The 15,058-nt window shown below is 41.3% G+C and overlaps 1 protein-coding gene across 1 annotated transcript in view; it reads left to right on the top strand.

Annotated features, from left to right (window-relative positions):
• The first annotated feature begins 2,293 nt into the window (after positions 1–2,293).
• The window catches only part of COLEC10 (collectin subfamily member 10), a 36,868-nt gene continuing 24,103 nt past the window's right edge, over positions 2,294–15,058 (top strand). Inside the window, exon 1 of the mRNA XM_042464972.1 lies at positions 2,294–2,604. Coding sequence (XP_042320906.1) covers positions 2,388–2,604 — 217 coding nt within the window. The 5' untranslated portion in view covers positions 2,294–2,387. The remainder of the gene's footprint in view (positions 2,605–15,058) is intronic.

Genomic DNA, 15,058 nt, shown 5'->3' on the forward strand with positions numbered 1-15,058 from the left:
CAAAAAAGAGCTTGGAAAGGTTATTTTTCTTTTGTACTACATTTCTTTTCCTTAGCTCTCTGCCTGAGACAGAAAATTCCATGGGTACCTGTCTTTCATTCCCCTACCTGCCTTACCCCCGGGGAGGAAATATACAATACTACAAAACTAAACAACTAACAATTTACTGCATTTTCATCTTTCAGCTGCCTCACTTTTCCTAATGGCAGGACCAGCTGTGGTACAGATGAGGTGAGATCATTAAACATTATGTATTTAGTACCAACTACAGTTACTTAAAGTTTTTCATTCGAACACACAGAGAAAACATATTTTCCTTTTCCCAGGTGAACTGAAGAGACTGTATCTTCTCACTTATTTAGGGAGCCAAGATAAGAAATCCAGCCTTCTTGCTTTTAGCCAGAAAGGTAGATATAAAGCAGAATGGAGGGTGAGCCTTGGTGCTACAAAAACTGGGAGGGAAGAAGGAAACTAAGGCTGCATCTACACCATAGAATTAATGTCATTTATACTGCTTTAACTGCCATGGCTCAATACTATGGAATCCTGGGATTTGTAGTTTTGTGACTAAACCTGCCCCCCCCCAAAAAACCTGGAGAATTTGCACCCTCCCATAAAAACTGGAAACTCAGGCCAGGGCCCTGAGACTGACAACCATGCATACACTCCCACCAAGAGACTCTTGATTCTGGTGCCAAGTAAGCATCCTGCATTAGGCTGCACCAGTGAGCCATAGGCTATGATAGGGAGGGCAGATCAGACCACACTGCATATAGACAGGACAGCCACAGTCTTTTAACACACTCTAACTGCTTCTGTCTCACATCTGTTGCCTGGGGAAAAGGAAGATTGCATCCGCATGGCAGAAATAATCCAGTATTGCCATGGCTCCATTATATGGAATCCTGGCATTTGTGTTTTTTCCATAGCATGGAGCCATGATGGTTAAAGCGATCTCAAACTAGATTATTTCTGCAGTGTGGATGCAGCCCCACTCTACCTCACAATAAGGCTGTCTCTGCTTAGGAGTGCACACCATTGCAGCTTGACAGAGGTAAGCCTATCGTATGTGGATGTTTACTCAGAGGAAAGTCTGAACATCTTCAATGGGTCTTCATTTCATGTCAGGAGTATGGCCCTTGAGATGCCATTGGATTGCAACTCCCAGCAGTCCAGGACAGCGTAACCAATGGTTTAAGTATGCCAATGGAATGAGTCCCAGTCCTGGGAAAAGAATGAGATACAAATAAATAAAATAAATAAATAAAATAAATAAACCAGCGTGACCAGATGTCATAACTGCAAAGAATGACACTGCAAAGTGTAGGACATTCAAGAAAAAGGTTGGACATTACAAAACAAAATTTAAATTTAAATTAATTTAAACTAATTTAACTAATTTAAATATACATTCATTTCTTACTGTTTATTTATAGCTATATTAGCTACACTGTATTTTAATATGTACTCAGTCATATTTTTCTGGTAGTTTCTTTAATTATCCAAATTAAAATGCTTTGTTAGCTTGCAATATAGTTGTAGATCTCTGAGCAAGGCAGATGCTTAAAACTGTACTTTACTAGCAACAAATCCTTGACTGAATCTTCATTTAAATTATTCCTTTCATTTCTCCATTGTACTAAATAAATAAATAAATAAATAAATAGACAACCTTTCAGCAATTGCATTGTATCCTAAAATAGCCCATTGCCCAACACATTTGCTATCCTTTTACTCTCCAAGAAACAAATGTGCCCTGAGCTCTGGAGGCAAATATTGCCTCTTGCTACTTCTAGGAAAAAAGAACTGTAGAAGGACTGGTCCTATTTCCCTATCTGCAGTGTGGATAGGCTGTCAAGTAGACACATTTCTCAAAGGGTGGTATTACTCAATGGGCTTCTTAGTCATGCTCAAAATGGAGGACTTTTTGGAATTCCTCTTGGACAGAAGGTTGACATGTAGGACATGACCTGGAAAAGGAGGGTGTCTGGTCACCCTAGGTGCAACGCTGGGAGCTGGAGGTTCAACATCTGGAGAGGTGCAGGATTCCCAACTCTATATCTTTTGATGTGCAACCTGAACACCCTATTTCCCCAGTGAATGCAAAATATAGCTGTTGCCTCAGATGCCAGCAGGCAAAAACCAAAGCTGAGGCAAACTTATGCATTCAAGACGTCTCCTTGAGCCTCTGCACTTAATTATTTCACAGCCAATAGATAAACTTTAATAAACAACTGTCACTACTATATAAATATATTGCACAATGTATGATCTGTGAGCCTCCCCTTTTCAGAACACACACTCCATTAGGGCCTCTTCAACACTGCTGTTCTTTATTTAGCTCAAGTCAAGTGGGATCTTCCATTTAGTTAGCTCTCCAGAGTTATATGGGAAATTTTATTTTGGTGATTATTAAAGCTGGGAACAACGAAGGGCATTTCCTGTGGAGCTCAACAGCCAGCAGTATGATGAAGCTACTTTGCAAACATGAGATCTGCCTCTTACTCTTTCTTGTCCTTGTTCAGATCTTTGGCATAGAGGATGACAGCAGCCGAACGACAACAGAGATCTGCTCAACACACACAATTTTACCTGGACCAAAAGGTGAGCCATTGATGTAATATCCAAGGGTATGTTTTAGGATAGTCTTTCTTTCTTTCTTTCTTTCTTTCTTTCTTAGCTGAAGATATTTCTTCCGATTTAGGGAAAATCCATCATTTCCCCACACCCACATAAATTTTCATGCCATGGGAAAGGAGATGTAAAGTTGGCATGCTAACTTTTCAGCTGAATCCTGTAGCAGTACTTCTAACAGCAGTTACTTGCATGTAGACTTGAACAGCTGGTCTTGTTTGTTGACATCAGAGCTCAGGAAAGTTACCTCTATTGGACTACACATCTCTGAGTTCTCCAGCCATTTTTTCATGCACAACAACATTGGTTATGGAAGCCACCTTGGTGATTTTGTACAAGAATCGTGGATTTTGAGGGGTTTAATTCATACAGTTTGCATGTGTTTTTGTGAAAAAAGTCCCCACTGCAATCTTGCACAAATTTTTTTCTAGAAATGTTTTCTGTGTGAGTAAAACAACAACTATTTTCATACAGAATCACAATTTTCAGACAAAAACACTTTCTAGAAACACACTAATTTTGACTCCCCCTCCCTCCCCACTTGGCAACATGGGAAATGTTTTCTGTGTGAACGATCTGAGTTTTGTGCAAAAATGTAAGCTGAGATTCTGCATCATCACTGTAGTTATGATGGATGATAGGCCTCTAAACCTATCTTTGCTCTAACCCAAGCATTTCTGAGGTGATGGAGGTCTGGGAAATGGTATCCACAGCATATCCTTGGTTGTGGGGTACCTTTAGAACAAGCAGCTGGAGAAGTGCCTCAAGGTCCTGCCATTAAGTGCTTGTCCCAAGGCACCCTATGGCAAGAAGCATGCTCCAGACATAATTTCCTAGTACAGTGGTACCTCGGGATACGAAATACCCAGGTTACGAAATTTTCGGGATACGAAAAAATCCCATAGGGAATTATTGTTCCGGGTTACGAATGTTTTTTCGGGTTACGAAAAAACTTTTGGTGCTTTTTTCGGCTTTTTCGCACGGAATCGCGGCTTTTCCCCATTAGCGCCTATGGCAATTCGGCTTACGAAGGCTTTTCGGGTTACGAAAGCGGCCGCGGAACGAATTACTTTCGTAACCCGAGGCACCAAACTCCCAACACCTCAGAAACACTTGGGTTGGGGACCTGCCAGGAAGAAAAGGTAGGTTCAAGGGGTCACATCCCATTCTTTATGACCATTTGAACTAGGGATGTCATATTGAGGAGGGAACAAGCTTGTTTTCTGCTGCTCCAGAGAACAGGTCCAGGAACAATGGATGCAAGCTACAGGAAAAGAGATTCCACCTCAACATTAGGAGGAACTTCCTGACAGTAAGGGCTGTTTGACAGTGGAACACACTTCCTCAGAGAGTGTTGGAGGCTCCTTCCTTGGAGGTCTTTAAACAGAGGCTGGATAGCCATCTGTCAGGGATGCTTTGATTGAGAGTTCCTGCATGTCAAGGGTTGGGCGGGGTGGCCCTTGTGGTCTCTTCCAACTCTACGATTCTATGATTCTATGATAAACATGGGTCCCTGGAAGTAAGGCTATTGTTAAATCCATTTTATCATATTGTGACTGCTGAACAGGATGTCAATCATGGATTTTGTGTGTGCATGTGTGTGTGCGTGCATGCGTGCGTGCATGCATGCAAAAAGGGCTGTGTCCAGATAAACAACTTTTTTGTATATGGGGTTTTGTCCAGCAGTTTTGCATAGAAGATGTATAAGTACATGAAGATAATGACTTCTGTACCAAGAATGTGAGTTTTGCACAAAACCGATGCTTTATCAATAACAAACCTAAATGCCATATGTATTTCTGCATAGAATAATTTCACCAAACACTTTGGGATGTGCAAATGCTGGTCAGAAACTGTGCAAAATCCATGCCATTGTGTTCTGCCTGACTAGATAAAACCATTGTTTGGCCAGGAAAGGTGATACAGTTTTTCCATTGCTGATACAAACAAGCTGGCCCAGGATTATTATTATTTATTGTTGTTGTTGTTTGCTCCAGTCATTTAGCAAGAATCCTTGAGGCAGATGATTAACAAATTAAGCCATGAAATAGTGGCATCCCCATTATAATTAATTCAAAGGTCAGTTACATGAATTAATACACTTCATCAATTCTCATTATGATCTAAGTATTTAATCTAACTAGCTGCAGTGATCACAAATAAAAAGAAGGGTGAATAAAGTGATGGAGAGGAAGCAAAAAAAGGTTATGTAGCATTTGTTTCAGTTAAGGAGCTTAAGTGTATGGAATCCATCCAGCAATTGTTTAGCTTTTTAAAGCCAAACTGTGTGGCACAGAGAGCCTGTAGAAATGTGGGGACAACCTAATCTCTTCTCCCCTATTACCTGGTTTCCAGCCACATTAAAAAATTAAGATTTCACTTCCATGATAAATAAGCAGTATCACCCAATAGTTAGAATATTTGGCTGGCAAATGAGACATCTGGTTGAAATCCCACTTACTGCGTGTTCCCCACCCTAACAGACCAAGATCTCTCAGCATAATCTTTCTCACAGAGTTGTTTTAAACAGCTAAATACTATTTTAGGATTTTTGTAAGATAGATGGGATGCCGTAAATGTTGCGTTATTGCATATTCTGTCACATGGCTTTAGTGTGAGGTGGCTTTGATCTCATTCTGTTCTGGATTTTGATCCAAAGTGTAAAACAGCTGTGCAGGATGCTGAACCCTACTGGCAAAATAGGTTCAGCACGGCTCCTTTAGGTGGGACAAGCTATTGTAGTGGGACTCCAGCCGCCTGCAACTGAGAGTGCACTGTGGACATCATTCCAGGTGCTCTGATCTCCAGCATCACAAAAATGCTTCATTTGTGCCACTGCAAGGCTGTAAAGGTAAGTTTGAGGGTGCATCATCAGTCATAATTGTGGTGATAATGCAGGGTCTCACTCCATGTTTTTGCACAGAGCCCAGATCTTTCACACAGAAAACACTTTCCAAATCACTATGTGAGGGGTTTGATACAAAATTAGTGTGCTTCTAGAAAGTGTTTTTGCCTGAAAATTGTGTTTTTTGTGCCATAAATTCAGTCATTTCAGCCAGTATTTACATTATAAAACAGTAGGCAGAACAGCCTCTGAATACCATGTATTTAGACAGATTATGGTTGTGAGAAAAGATATGCACATACATGTATATGACCAAGATCCTGCATTCAGGGGTATAACTCTCTCTTCCTCTCTCCCTCCCTCCCCCCTCCTCTCTGTGTGTGTGTGTGTGTGTGTGTGTGTGATGACACTGATCCCCAAATATGAATTCTGCCATCAAATACAATTTCATTTCATTTCCCAACTTGCTAGCATTGCAGAAAGCAAGACACCAAAAATAATTCACTGATAGAACATTTCTATTTGTTGTGTTTCAATTTCCTTGGCAACTTTGCTTGCCCCTATTATTTGAATGTCTAAACTGTATTTCTAAATGCTAAAATTAAGTTTTAAGTTACTGGAGTGTTAGAAATTTGGAAGCTGAAGGAAGATTTCATGGGGTGGAACATCCTGGGAGAAGTGTAATAAAGTCCTATCATGATAGAAATGTCATGCACCCCCCCTTCCCCTAGTTCATGATTCACCTTCTTCCTATGAATATACCAACCATGTAGTGTTGCAGAGAGACTGGAGAGGATTTCCGATGGTGCATCGACAATGTAGAAATAATGCCATTTCACACCACTGTAATTGCCAAGGCACTCAGAATCCTGAGATTTGTAGTATGTGAGGCATCAGAACTCTTTTGGCAACAAAGCCTGAAAACCTTGTAAAACTACAAATCCCAGGTTGGAGTTACAGCACTTAAAGTGGTGTCAAACTGCATTACAGTCAGCCTTCCATATCCATGGATTTGTTTATCCACCAATTCAACCATCCACAGTTTGAAATATTTTTTTTAAATTCAAATTTCAAAAATCTAACCTTGATTTTGCCATTTTATATAAGGGATACAATTTTACTCTGCCACTGTATTTAATGGGACTTGAGAATCCATGGATCTTGGTATCTGTGGGGGATCTTGGAACCAAACCCCAGTAGATACCAAGGGGCCACTGTATTTCCACAGTGTAGCTGCACCCTGTGAAGCATCTGGCTATGGAAATATAAAACATACAGTGACAGCCTCAAAGGAAGCCTTCAATGTTTTTGCATCTACATAGTATACTCTGTGTGGTATTGCTGCATGGTCAGATAGTTCTCAGCTATGCAGATGTGGTCTCTGCTGGCAACTGAATAGCTGTGAAAGAATGGGAGGCAGCATGAAAAGGGAGGTTTTCAGAAGAGTTTGATTGTTCCATAAGGGAGACAGAGTATGTTAACCTCAATTCTGACATGCACGGGTGTAGGTTGGATATAGAGCTATGTATGCCACTAGCCGGATGTCAGTTACTGCATGTGCAGTATATGTGTTTGCATTTACCAAGTCAGTAGCTAAAATCATATTGCACAGATTACACTGATCTCTCTGGCTTTAAAGTCAGTTCTTGATAAAAGTAGATGAATGAGTGCCCAATAAAAAGGATTGATGATGCCATTTTCTGAATAGATGTGCAAGCCTGCCCCCTTCTGGCATACATGATTCTTGCCAAGCCATTACTGGTCACATAGAAAACCATTTTTTTCTTCTCTGAAGATGCAGCCACAGATGCAGGTGAAACATCCCGAATAAACTCTTCCAGAACATGGCCACACAGCCTGAAAAATCCACAAAAAAAATATGGATGCCAGCCACAAAAGCCTTTGACTTCACACCTGGGATTGTGGTTTGGTGAGGCACTAGATATCTCTGGGAGGAAAATCTAGGTATACCATGAAATTATAAATCCCAGAATTCCATAGGATGGAGCCACAGTAGGTAACCTGCTATCAGTGTGGTATCAAAGTATACTGTGATACCAACATCTCATGTTTGTTGACAATTAGGTTTTTTAAATTTTTGTTATTTTATTTGTTTTATTTACCATATATACTCAACTATAAGTCAACCTCAAGTATAAGTCAAAGGCAGGTTTTGGGGCCAAAATGTTGAATTTTGATATGACCCATGGATAAGTCGAGGGGAAAACATATGGGCATGCAACAAAGGATGTAAAGAACAAAACAAAGGAAAACAATGTGAAAGAACAATTCCAGCAGGCATAACTGTTTGTGCTCATATTAAGGTATGATGGATGAGAAGAGCAGAGCTGGGAGACTGCTTCCAAGACAGATTTGGTTTTCACCGGGTTATGGTTCCTTTTTTAAAAATAACAGTTAAAGTGCAGTACTTACATTGACCCATGGATAAGTCAAGTCAGGTTTTTGGGGTCAATTTTTTAACCTACATTTCTAGATTTATACATGAATACCTTATATACTCGACTATAAGTTGACCTCATGTATAAGTCGAGGGCAGGTTTTGGGGCCAAAATTATGGATTTTGATATGACTCATGGATAAGTCGAGGGCAAAACTTAAGGGTGTATAACAAAGGATGCAAAGGATGAAGTAAAGGAAAACAGTGCCAGAAAATATACAAAATTCCAGCATAGTAAAGGCTTCTAAGGATGGCATCTCTCCTCTAGATGCCTGCTTGGCGTCGGTAATGGGCTGGATGAGGGAGAACAAACTCAGTGTGAATCCAGGGAAAACGGAAGTACTGGTGATAGGTTCCCCGGTTTCGGGTGGCGAGATCTGTCATCCAGTCCTGAATGGGGTCACACTCCCCCTGAAGGACTCGGTGCACAGCTTGGGAGTGCTCCTTGATTCGTCGCTCCAGCTGACTTCTCAGGTGGATGCAACGGTCAGGAGTGCTTGTTATCAGCTTCAGCTGATACGACAGTTGCGTCCCTACCTGGACCGTAAGGACCTTGAATCTGTTGTACATGCCTTGGTAACCTCTCGATTAGATTTCTGCAATGGGCTCTATGGGGCAACCCTTGTACCAAACCCGGAAGCTGCAAATGGTGCAGAATATGGCAGCTAGATTGGTCGCTGGCAGTTCCAGGTCGGACCATATAACACCTATTTTAAAGACCTTCACTGGCTGCCTATTTGCTTAGCTCAATACAAGGTGTTGGTTTTGACCTATAAAGCCCTAAATGGCTTGGGCCCAGGGTACTTGGAGGACCATCTCTCCCCATATAATCCGCCCTACACACTCAGAACATCCGGGACAAATTTGTTGGAGGTCCCTAGGTCAAACTTTGCACGGACCTCACAGAGGGCTTTTGCCATCGCTGCCCCTTCACTTTGGAACAAGCTCCCTGTAGAGCTTTGCTCCACCACCTCACTAGATATTTTCAAGAAAAATCTGAAAACGTATCTATTTCGGTTGGCCTTCCCACCTTAGTTAAATTGTTTATTTTCCTGCCCCTTATTTTTTTTCCCTTTCGACCCCGGACCATTGTAAATTAATCTCTCTTTCTCTTTGCCCTTCACATGTGTATTTAATTGATTTCCTGTTCCTGTTCCTTGTAGTAATGCTTTTAACTTTTGTATTGAATTTTTATCTTGTATTGTAATGTTTTAAATTTTGTAAGCCGCCTTGATCATAACTATGGAAAGGCGGGGTAAAAATAAAATTATTTATTTATTTATTTATTATTATTATTATTATTATTACTCATGGATGAGAAAATATAAAGGGGGTGTGAGTACTTCCAGAACAGATGACATTCTTGCTTTTCACAAGGGGAGGGTTCTTTTTTTAATAAGAATTAAAGTACAGTGCAATACTTACATTGACCCATAGATAAGTAGACTCAGGATTTTGGAGTCAATTTTTTGACTAAAATTTCTAGACTTATACATGAATATATACAGTATATACAGTATATTCTACCTTTTTCCCAATCTGCAGCACATGGCAGTATATTTTACATGGTAAACTAATGGCAGCATGTTTTACGTGGCAGCATGTAACCTTTGCTGTGACCCATGACAGCATATTTTATGTGGTAAACCATAGTTTACCACATACGCTGAGATACTAACTGAGATGGCCTTGAAAGGAAATCAGAGAAGTTCACAGAAAACCAGTCTATGAAAGACTAGTGGACATGATGGTGGTGGTAATAATAATAATAATAATAATAATAATAATAATAATAATAATAATATTTATTACTTATACCCTGCTCTTCAGCCAAAAGGCTATAACCAGATTCAGAAGCTACTATCAGGGAAACAACAGCACAAGGAAGATATTGTCCTCTTGCAATCACAAACAAATAGAATTATAGAGCTGGAAAGGACCACAAAGGCCATCTAATCTAACCCCCTGCCATGCTGGAATACACATCTAAAGCACTCCTGAAAGTTGCTCATCTTACCTCTGTTTAAAAACTTCTAAAGATAGAAACTCCACCACCTGCCAAGGCAAACTATTTCACTGCCGAACCACTCTTATGGTTACAAAAAAAACCAAAAACCCTTCTTCTTAATGTTTAGGTAGAATCTCTTTTCTTGTAATTTGAATCCATTCATTTAACTTCCAGTTTCTAGAGCAGCAGAAAACGAGCTTCCTCCATCTTCTACATGAAATCCTTTCAGATATTAAAGATAGGTATCATGTCACTTTATTTTTTCTTTCTCCACACTAAACATACCGAGCTCCCTAAGTCATTCTTCCTAAGGCTTGGATATCTTGATCACATTTTTCTGGGCATAGTTCAGCTTGTCCATATCCTTCTGTGGAGCCTATAACTGGATACAATGTTCCAGGTGAGGTCTAACCAAAGCAGAATAGAGTGAGACTAATACTTCCCTCAATAGGGACTCCTGTTGAACTGCATTGGCTTTTTTAAGCTGTTGCATCATACTTTTGGCTCATGTTTTATTTCTGGTCTACTAAGATCCCTCGGTCATTTTCACACGTACTGCATTCAAGACAGGTGCCACTTATCCTATGTTTGTGCATATCAATTTTTCCTGCCTAGATGTAGTATCTTACATGTATCTCTGCTGACAGTCATTTTGTTAGTTTTGGCCCAGTTCTCCAATCTCTCAAGATAATTTCAGTTCTGATCCTGTCCTCTGAAGTATTAGCTACCCCTCGCCCCACTTTGTTGTCATCTAAATATTTGGTAAGCATGCCTTCTATTCCATTATCTACGTCATTTATTTCAAAATAGCTAAATAACAGTGGACCCAAGACAGACCCTCGAGGCACCCAATTAGTCTCTTCTCCCCAAGAAGCCACTGAAGGAAACAAGATGCTAGACTAGCCAGTCAGTTGGTCTGGTCCAGCTCATCTCTTGTGGGCACCTGAAATAACTAATCAATTTATTTGTGGGGAAGATCTAACTAGCCATGGTGGCTTGGAGATTTTAAGAGTCTAAAAGGATAATTTTTCCAAGCTCTGTTATGACATCCCCCCCCCCCAAAAAAATGTTGTTTGTTTGGCTGCAACAGACCAACAGAGCTACTGGAACATGTGGAAGATGCTACTGATTTAACAATAGCCCAAATGTATCTCGAGACGACCTCATGGAATTTATAGGGAAGTCCTGCTTTGAGGACATATTGCAATAATTTCAGGATTGGTTTCCCATGCCAAAAATGAGCCAGAATTTTTTTGGGGGGTGAAAGGGGAGCAGGGGAGAGAAAGATAAAGATATTCGACAAAGGTTGACAGGAACTTCAAAGGGATTTGAAATGGGTTCTAGGAGTTGAGTAACTGGCTTGGAAGGCAATTTGAAAGCCCATAATGGGAGCTTACCCCGTAGCAATGTGGTGTATTTGGAAAGCTTCCCTTTCATTATTCTGACAAATGTCAATTATAAACTCTTTGACATCAGTTCTTGCCTCTGGGTCCTGTTTCTTGTGGTCACCACTGTTGTTGTTGTTGTCCACTTTCCAAATCTAATTAATGTATTTGCCTAACTCTCCTTTTGGAAACAGGAATGGACAAATTCTGAGCTTCCTGGTAGAAATGAGGAAGGATTTCACCCTGTCACTGAACCTGAGTGAACTGCTGTTTCTGCCATCTGTATGACTGTCATGGCTTCTTTTCTGGCCCATGTTTGAATTCTGTGCCAAGGATGTGATGCTATGATAAAAGTCAAATTCTGCAATCTGCATTACCCTGAATTCTGTGCAGAGTATTTAAAGAGTGTAATTATATCACTCCTCAGTCTTCTCTTCACCAAGTTGAACATGCCCAGTTCCTTCAACCATTTCTCATACGTTTTGTTCTCCATACTTATTGCCCTAGTTGCCCTTCTCTGGAACTTCTCCAATTTGTCTTTATTCTAAAAATGAGATGAGAACTCAATGCAGTACTCCAGTGCACCCGACTGGTGCAGAAAATAGTAGGACAATTACTTGCCTCAATTGGGAAACTGTGATTCTATTAATGTAGGCTAAAATATCATTCAGCTTTTTGCTGCAGCATCACACTGCTGCCTCACATTGAACATCATATGATCAACAATAACCTCAAGGTGCTTTTTGCATATAGTACTGCTGAGCCGTGTATCCCCTATCCTATGTCTGTCCATTTGCTTTATGAGGCTGTAGTGAAGTGGGCCCAGCTGGGAGAGTTGGGAGGGGTGAGGATGGCCAGGTGGGAGAAGGTACTGAGGAAGAGCTGGGGGAGGTGCGAGTGGAGAAAGGGGTGCGGCCCCAGGAGGATACAAAAGGGCAGGAAAGAATATGCACGAGGAGAGGGTTGAGATGTGGAAGAGGAGGTTGGGAAGTGATAGCCCAGGTCACCAGAAGTCCTCGGAGGGAAGGACTGTTGGTCTCCCTACAACGGAGACACAGTGTAAGGCGACTGGGGCTGCATGAGGAGGTGAAGCTAAGGGACTCCAGGGTGGAGGGAGACTTCACCTATACCAGGGAAGGTGAGAGGCATCACCAGGAGAAGGGTAGCCTGGAGGGTGTGTGGTGAGACCCCAAAGGCAGCTGCTGGGAGCATGGTCCCCTCCCTTTGAACGTGGAGAAGGTGGAAAGGGAGCCCCTGGAGAAATATGTCGGCAGATGCTGGACTCCATCAACGGGCCATGTGGAGGGAAAGGAAGGCCCTGTGGAGCCTAACAGGGATGAGGACTGAACCTAAGACCTCAGGATATGGTGTTTGTGTTGGCAGTTGTGCCTTCTGTATTTCAGAAGGATGTTTACTTTGTTGTTATTAAAGTTCACCGTTGCAAGCAACTCTGCCTGGGCAAGTTTGTTGCCACGAGGGCCCTTCCTCCAGACTCTGCCCAGACTCATAATGCAACCGGCTGTGCCTGCCCCACCCACAGGGGCCTAAATTTAGAATTTTGCATTTGTCTTCATTGAACATCGTTTTATCAACTCCTGCCCAATTTACTTGTTTATCAAGGTTCTTTTGAACTGTGTCCCATTGTGTTACCCACCCCTCCCAGTTTTGTACCTCCAATTACATCTCAGGCCTTATACAGACCAGCACTTTGGGCCAGCATGGGGGTAGAGTTGGGGCATTGCATCCAGATGATGAACACCCAACTCCACCCCAGGGTGCCATGATGCTGTTTGCCACTCCACACAGTGCATAGCATCATGGTGCTTCTCTGGTGCTGCATCCATATGATGCAGCACTGAAAGAGTGCCATATAGCTGCGCAGCCATGGCTATGCAACACTTTCAAGGGTGCAAAAAAGAGGTGCTTTTTGCGGCTCCTTTTCATGTCCTCAAAAGTCTGGATAAGGGCTGGGGTGTGCAGTTGCCATTTCCTCAATCTGGTGCAAAAAGGGACGGTCTGTAGAGCCCCAAAGCCAGTGATATCCAAACTCAGGCCCTCCAGGTATTTTGGACATCAGCTCCCAGAAGCCTCAGCCACCTTGGCCAATGGTTTGGGATGCTGGGAGCTGGCGTCCAAAACACCTAGAGGGCCAGAGTTTGGACATCACTGCCCTAAGTCATTGATGAAAATGCTGAAGAGTAACAACCCTAGGACAGAGCCTTAAGATCTCCTTTCAGTTAGAAGTACAGCCATTGATCATGACTCTGAGCATGGTTTTCTAAACAATCATGGATCCATCTAATGGTGTTTTTGTCTATTCTACATTTAATCAGTTTGCTAATCAAAATATGATGGGAGACTTTATGAAATGCTTTGCTGAAATCCAGATAAATAACACCCACAGTCTCTACTAACCTCGTGACCTGATCAAAATATTGATGTGATTAGTTTGGCAAGATTCATTATTGACAAACCTATGCTGGCTCCTGCTAATCATTAATCAACATACTTGCAGATAGACTCCTATAGTATCTGTTCTGATTGTTTTTCCTGGTATTGAGATCAGGTTGATGGGCCTGTAATTTCCTGGATCTTTTTTGGTTTAGAAGAAAACAACAATGTTTGGTCATTTGCACTCCTCTGGGATCTTGCCCATTCTTCAAGATTTCTCAAAAATGATTGCAAATTGTTCTGCAAGTAGGTCAGCAAGTTTCTTCAGTACTCTTCAATGCTTGTTGTTGCTGTGTGCCTTCAAGTAGTTTCCAACTCAAGGAGACCCTAAGACCATGGGGTTTTCTTGGCAAGTTTCTTCTGAGGGGGTTTGCCATTGCCATGCTCTGAGGCTGAGAGAGTGTGACTTACCCAAGGTCATTCAGTGGGTTTCCATGGCTAAACGGGGACTTGAACCTTGCTCTCCAAAGTCATAACCCAATACTGAAACCACTACACCACGCTAACTCCCTTGGGATGAAGTTTACTTTAAATTGCACTTTGAACTAGCTAAGCCAGAGGCCTTAACTCATGCTAACTTCACATTAATGATATATTCTACCTTAAATCCAACACCTAGTTGCAGCTACTGCAAGTACTGATCTACAATTTGACAACTGAATCAAAAGGTCTAATAAAGTTGGAACAAAATAGTAGATTAAGGCCCCTGTAAAAAGGGAATACAGTGGACCCTTGTTATACGCTGGGGTTTGGTTCCAAGATCCACCGTGTATAACAAAATCCGTGTATGCTCAAGTCTCATTAAATATAATGGCAGAACAAAATGGTGTCCCTTATAAAAAGTGGAAAATCAAGGTTTGATATTTGAAATTTATACTTTTTGGGAACATTTTAAAACCGTGTATGCTTGAATCCGTGTATAATAAATCCGTGTATAAGGAGGGCTGACTGTATTATGTTTGCTTATTTTATTCTCACATGCAAGAATGAATACTGTAACACTATTTATGCCTGCAGGGCAAGATTATGAGACTTTTTGCAGATTTTCAATGATTTTTCACACTTTCAGACTCTTTTGTTTGCACTAAAACTTTCCTTTGGGCAAAAAGCAACATTTTTTGGTGGGCCAAACGTTTTTTGGGTTTTTTTTTTTTTTTTTTTTTTGGCATTCCTGCTATGAAGAATAATTTTGCCAGTTAACTGCTTTGAATGAGCCCAAGCTGTACTGTTATTGCAGAATAAGAAAAAACAGGGGAATCCATCCACTTTCCCCGTAC

The sequence above is a fragment of the Sceloporus undulatus genome, chromosome 4 (genome assembly GCF_019175285.1).
Source record: "Sceloporus undulatus isolate JIND9_A2432 ecotype Alabama chromosome 4, SceUnd_v1.1, whole genome shotgun sequence".
In the NCBI taxonomy this organism is placed as follows: Eukaryota; Metazoa; Chordata; class Lepidosauria; order Squamata; family Phrynosomatidae; genus Sceloporus; species Sceloporus undulatus.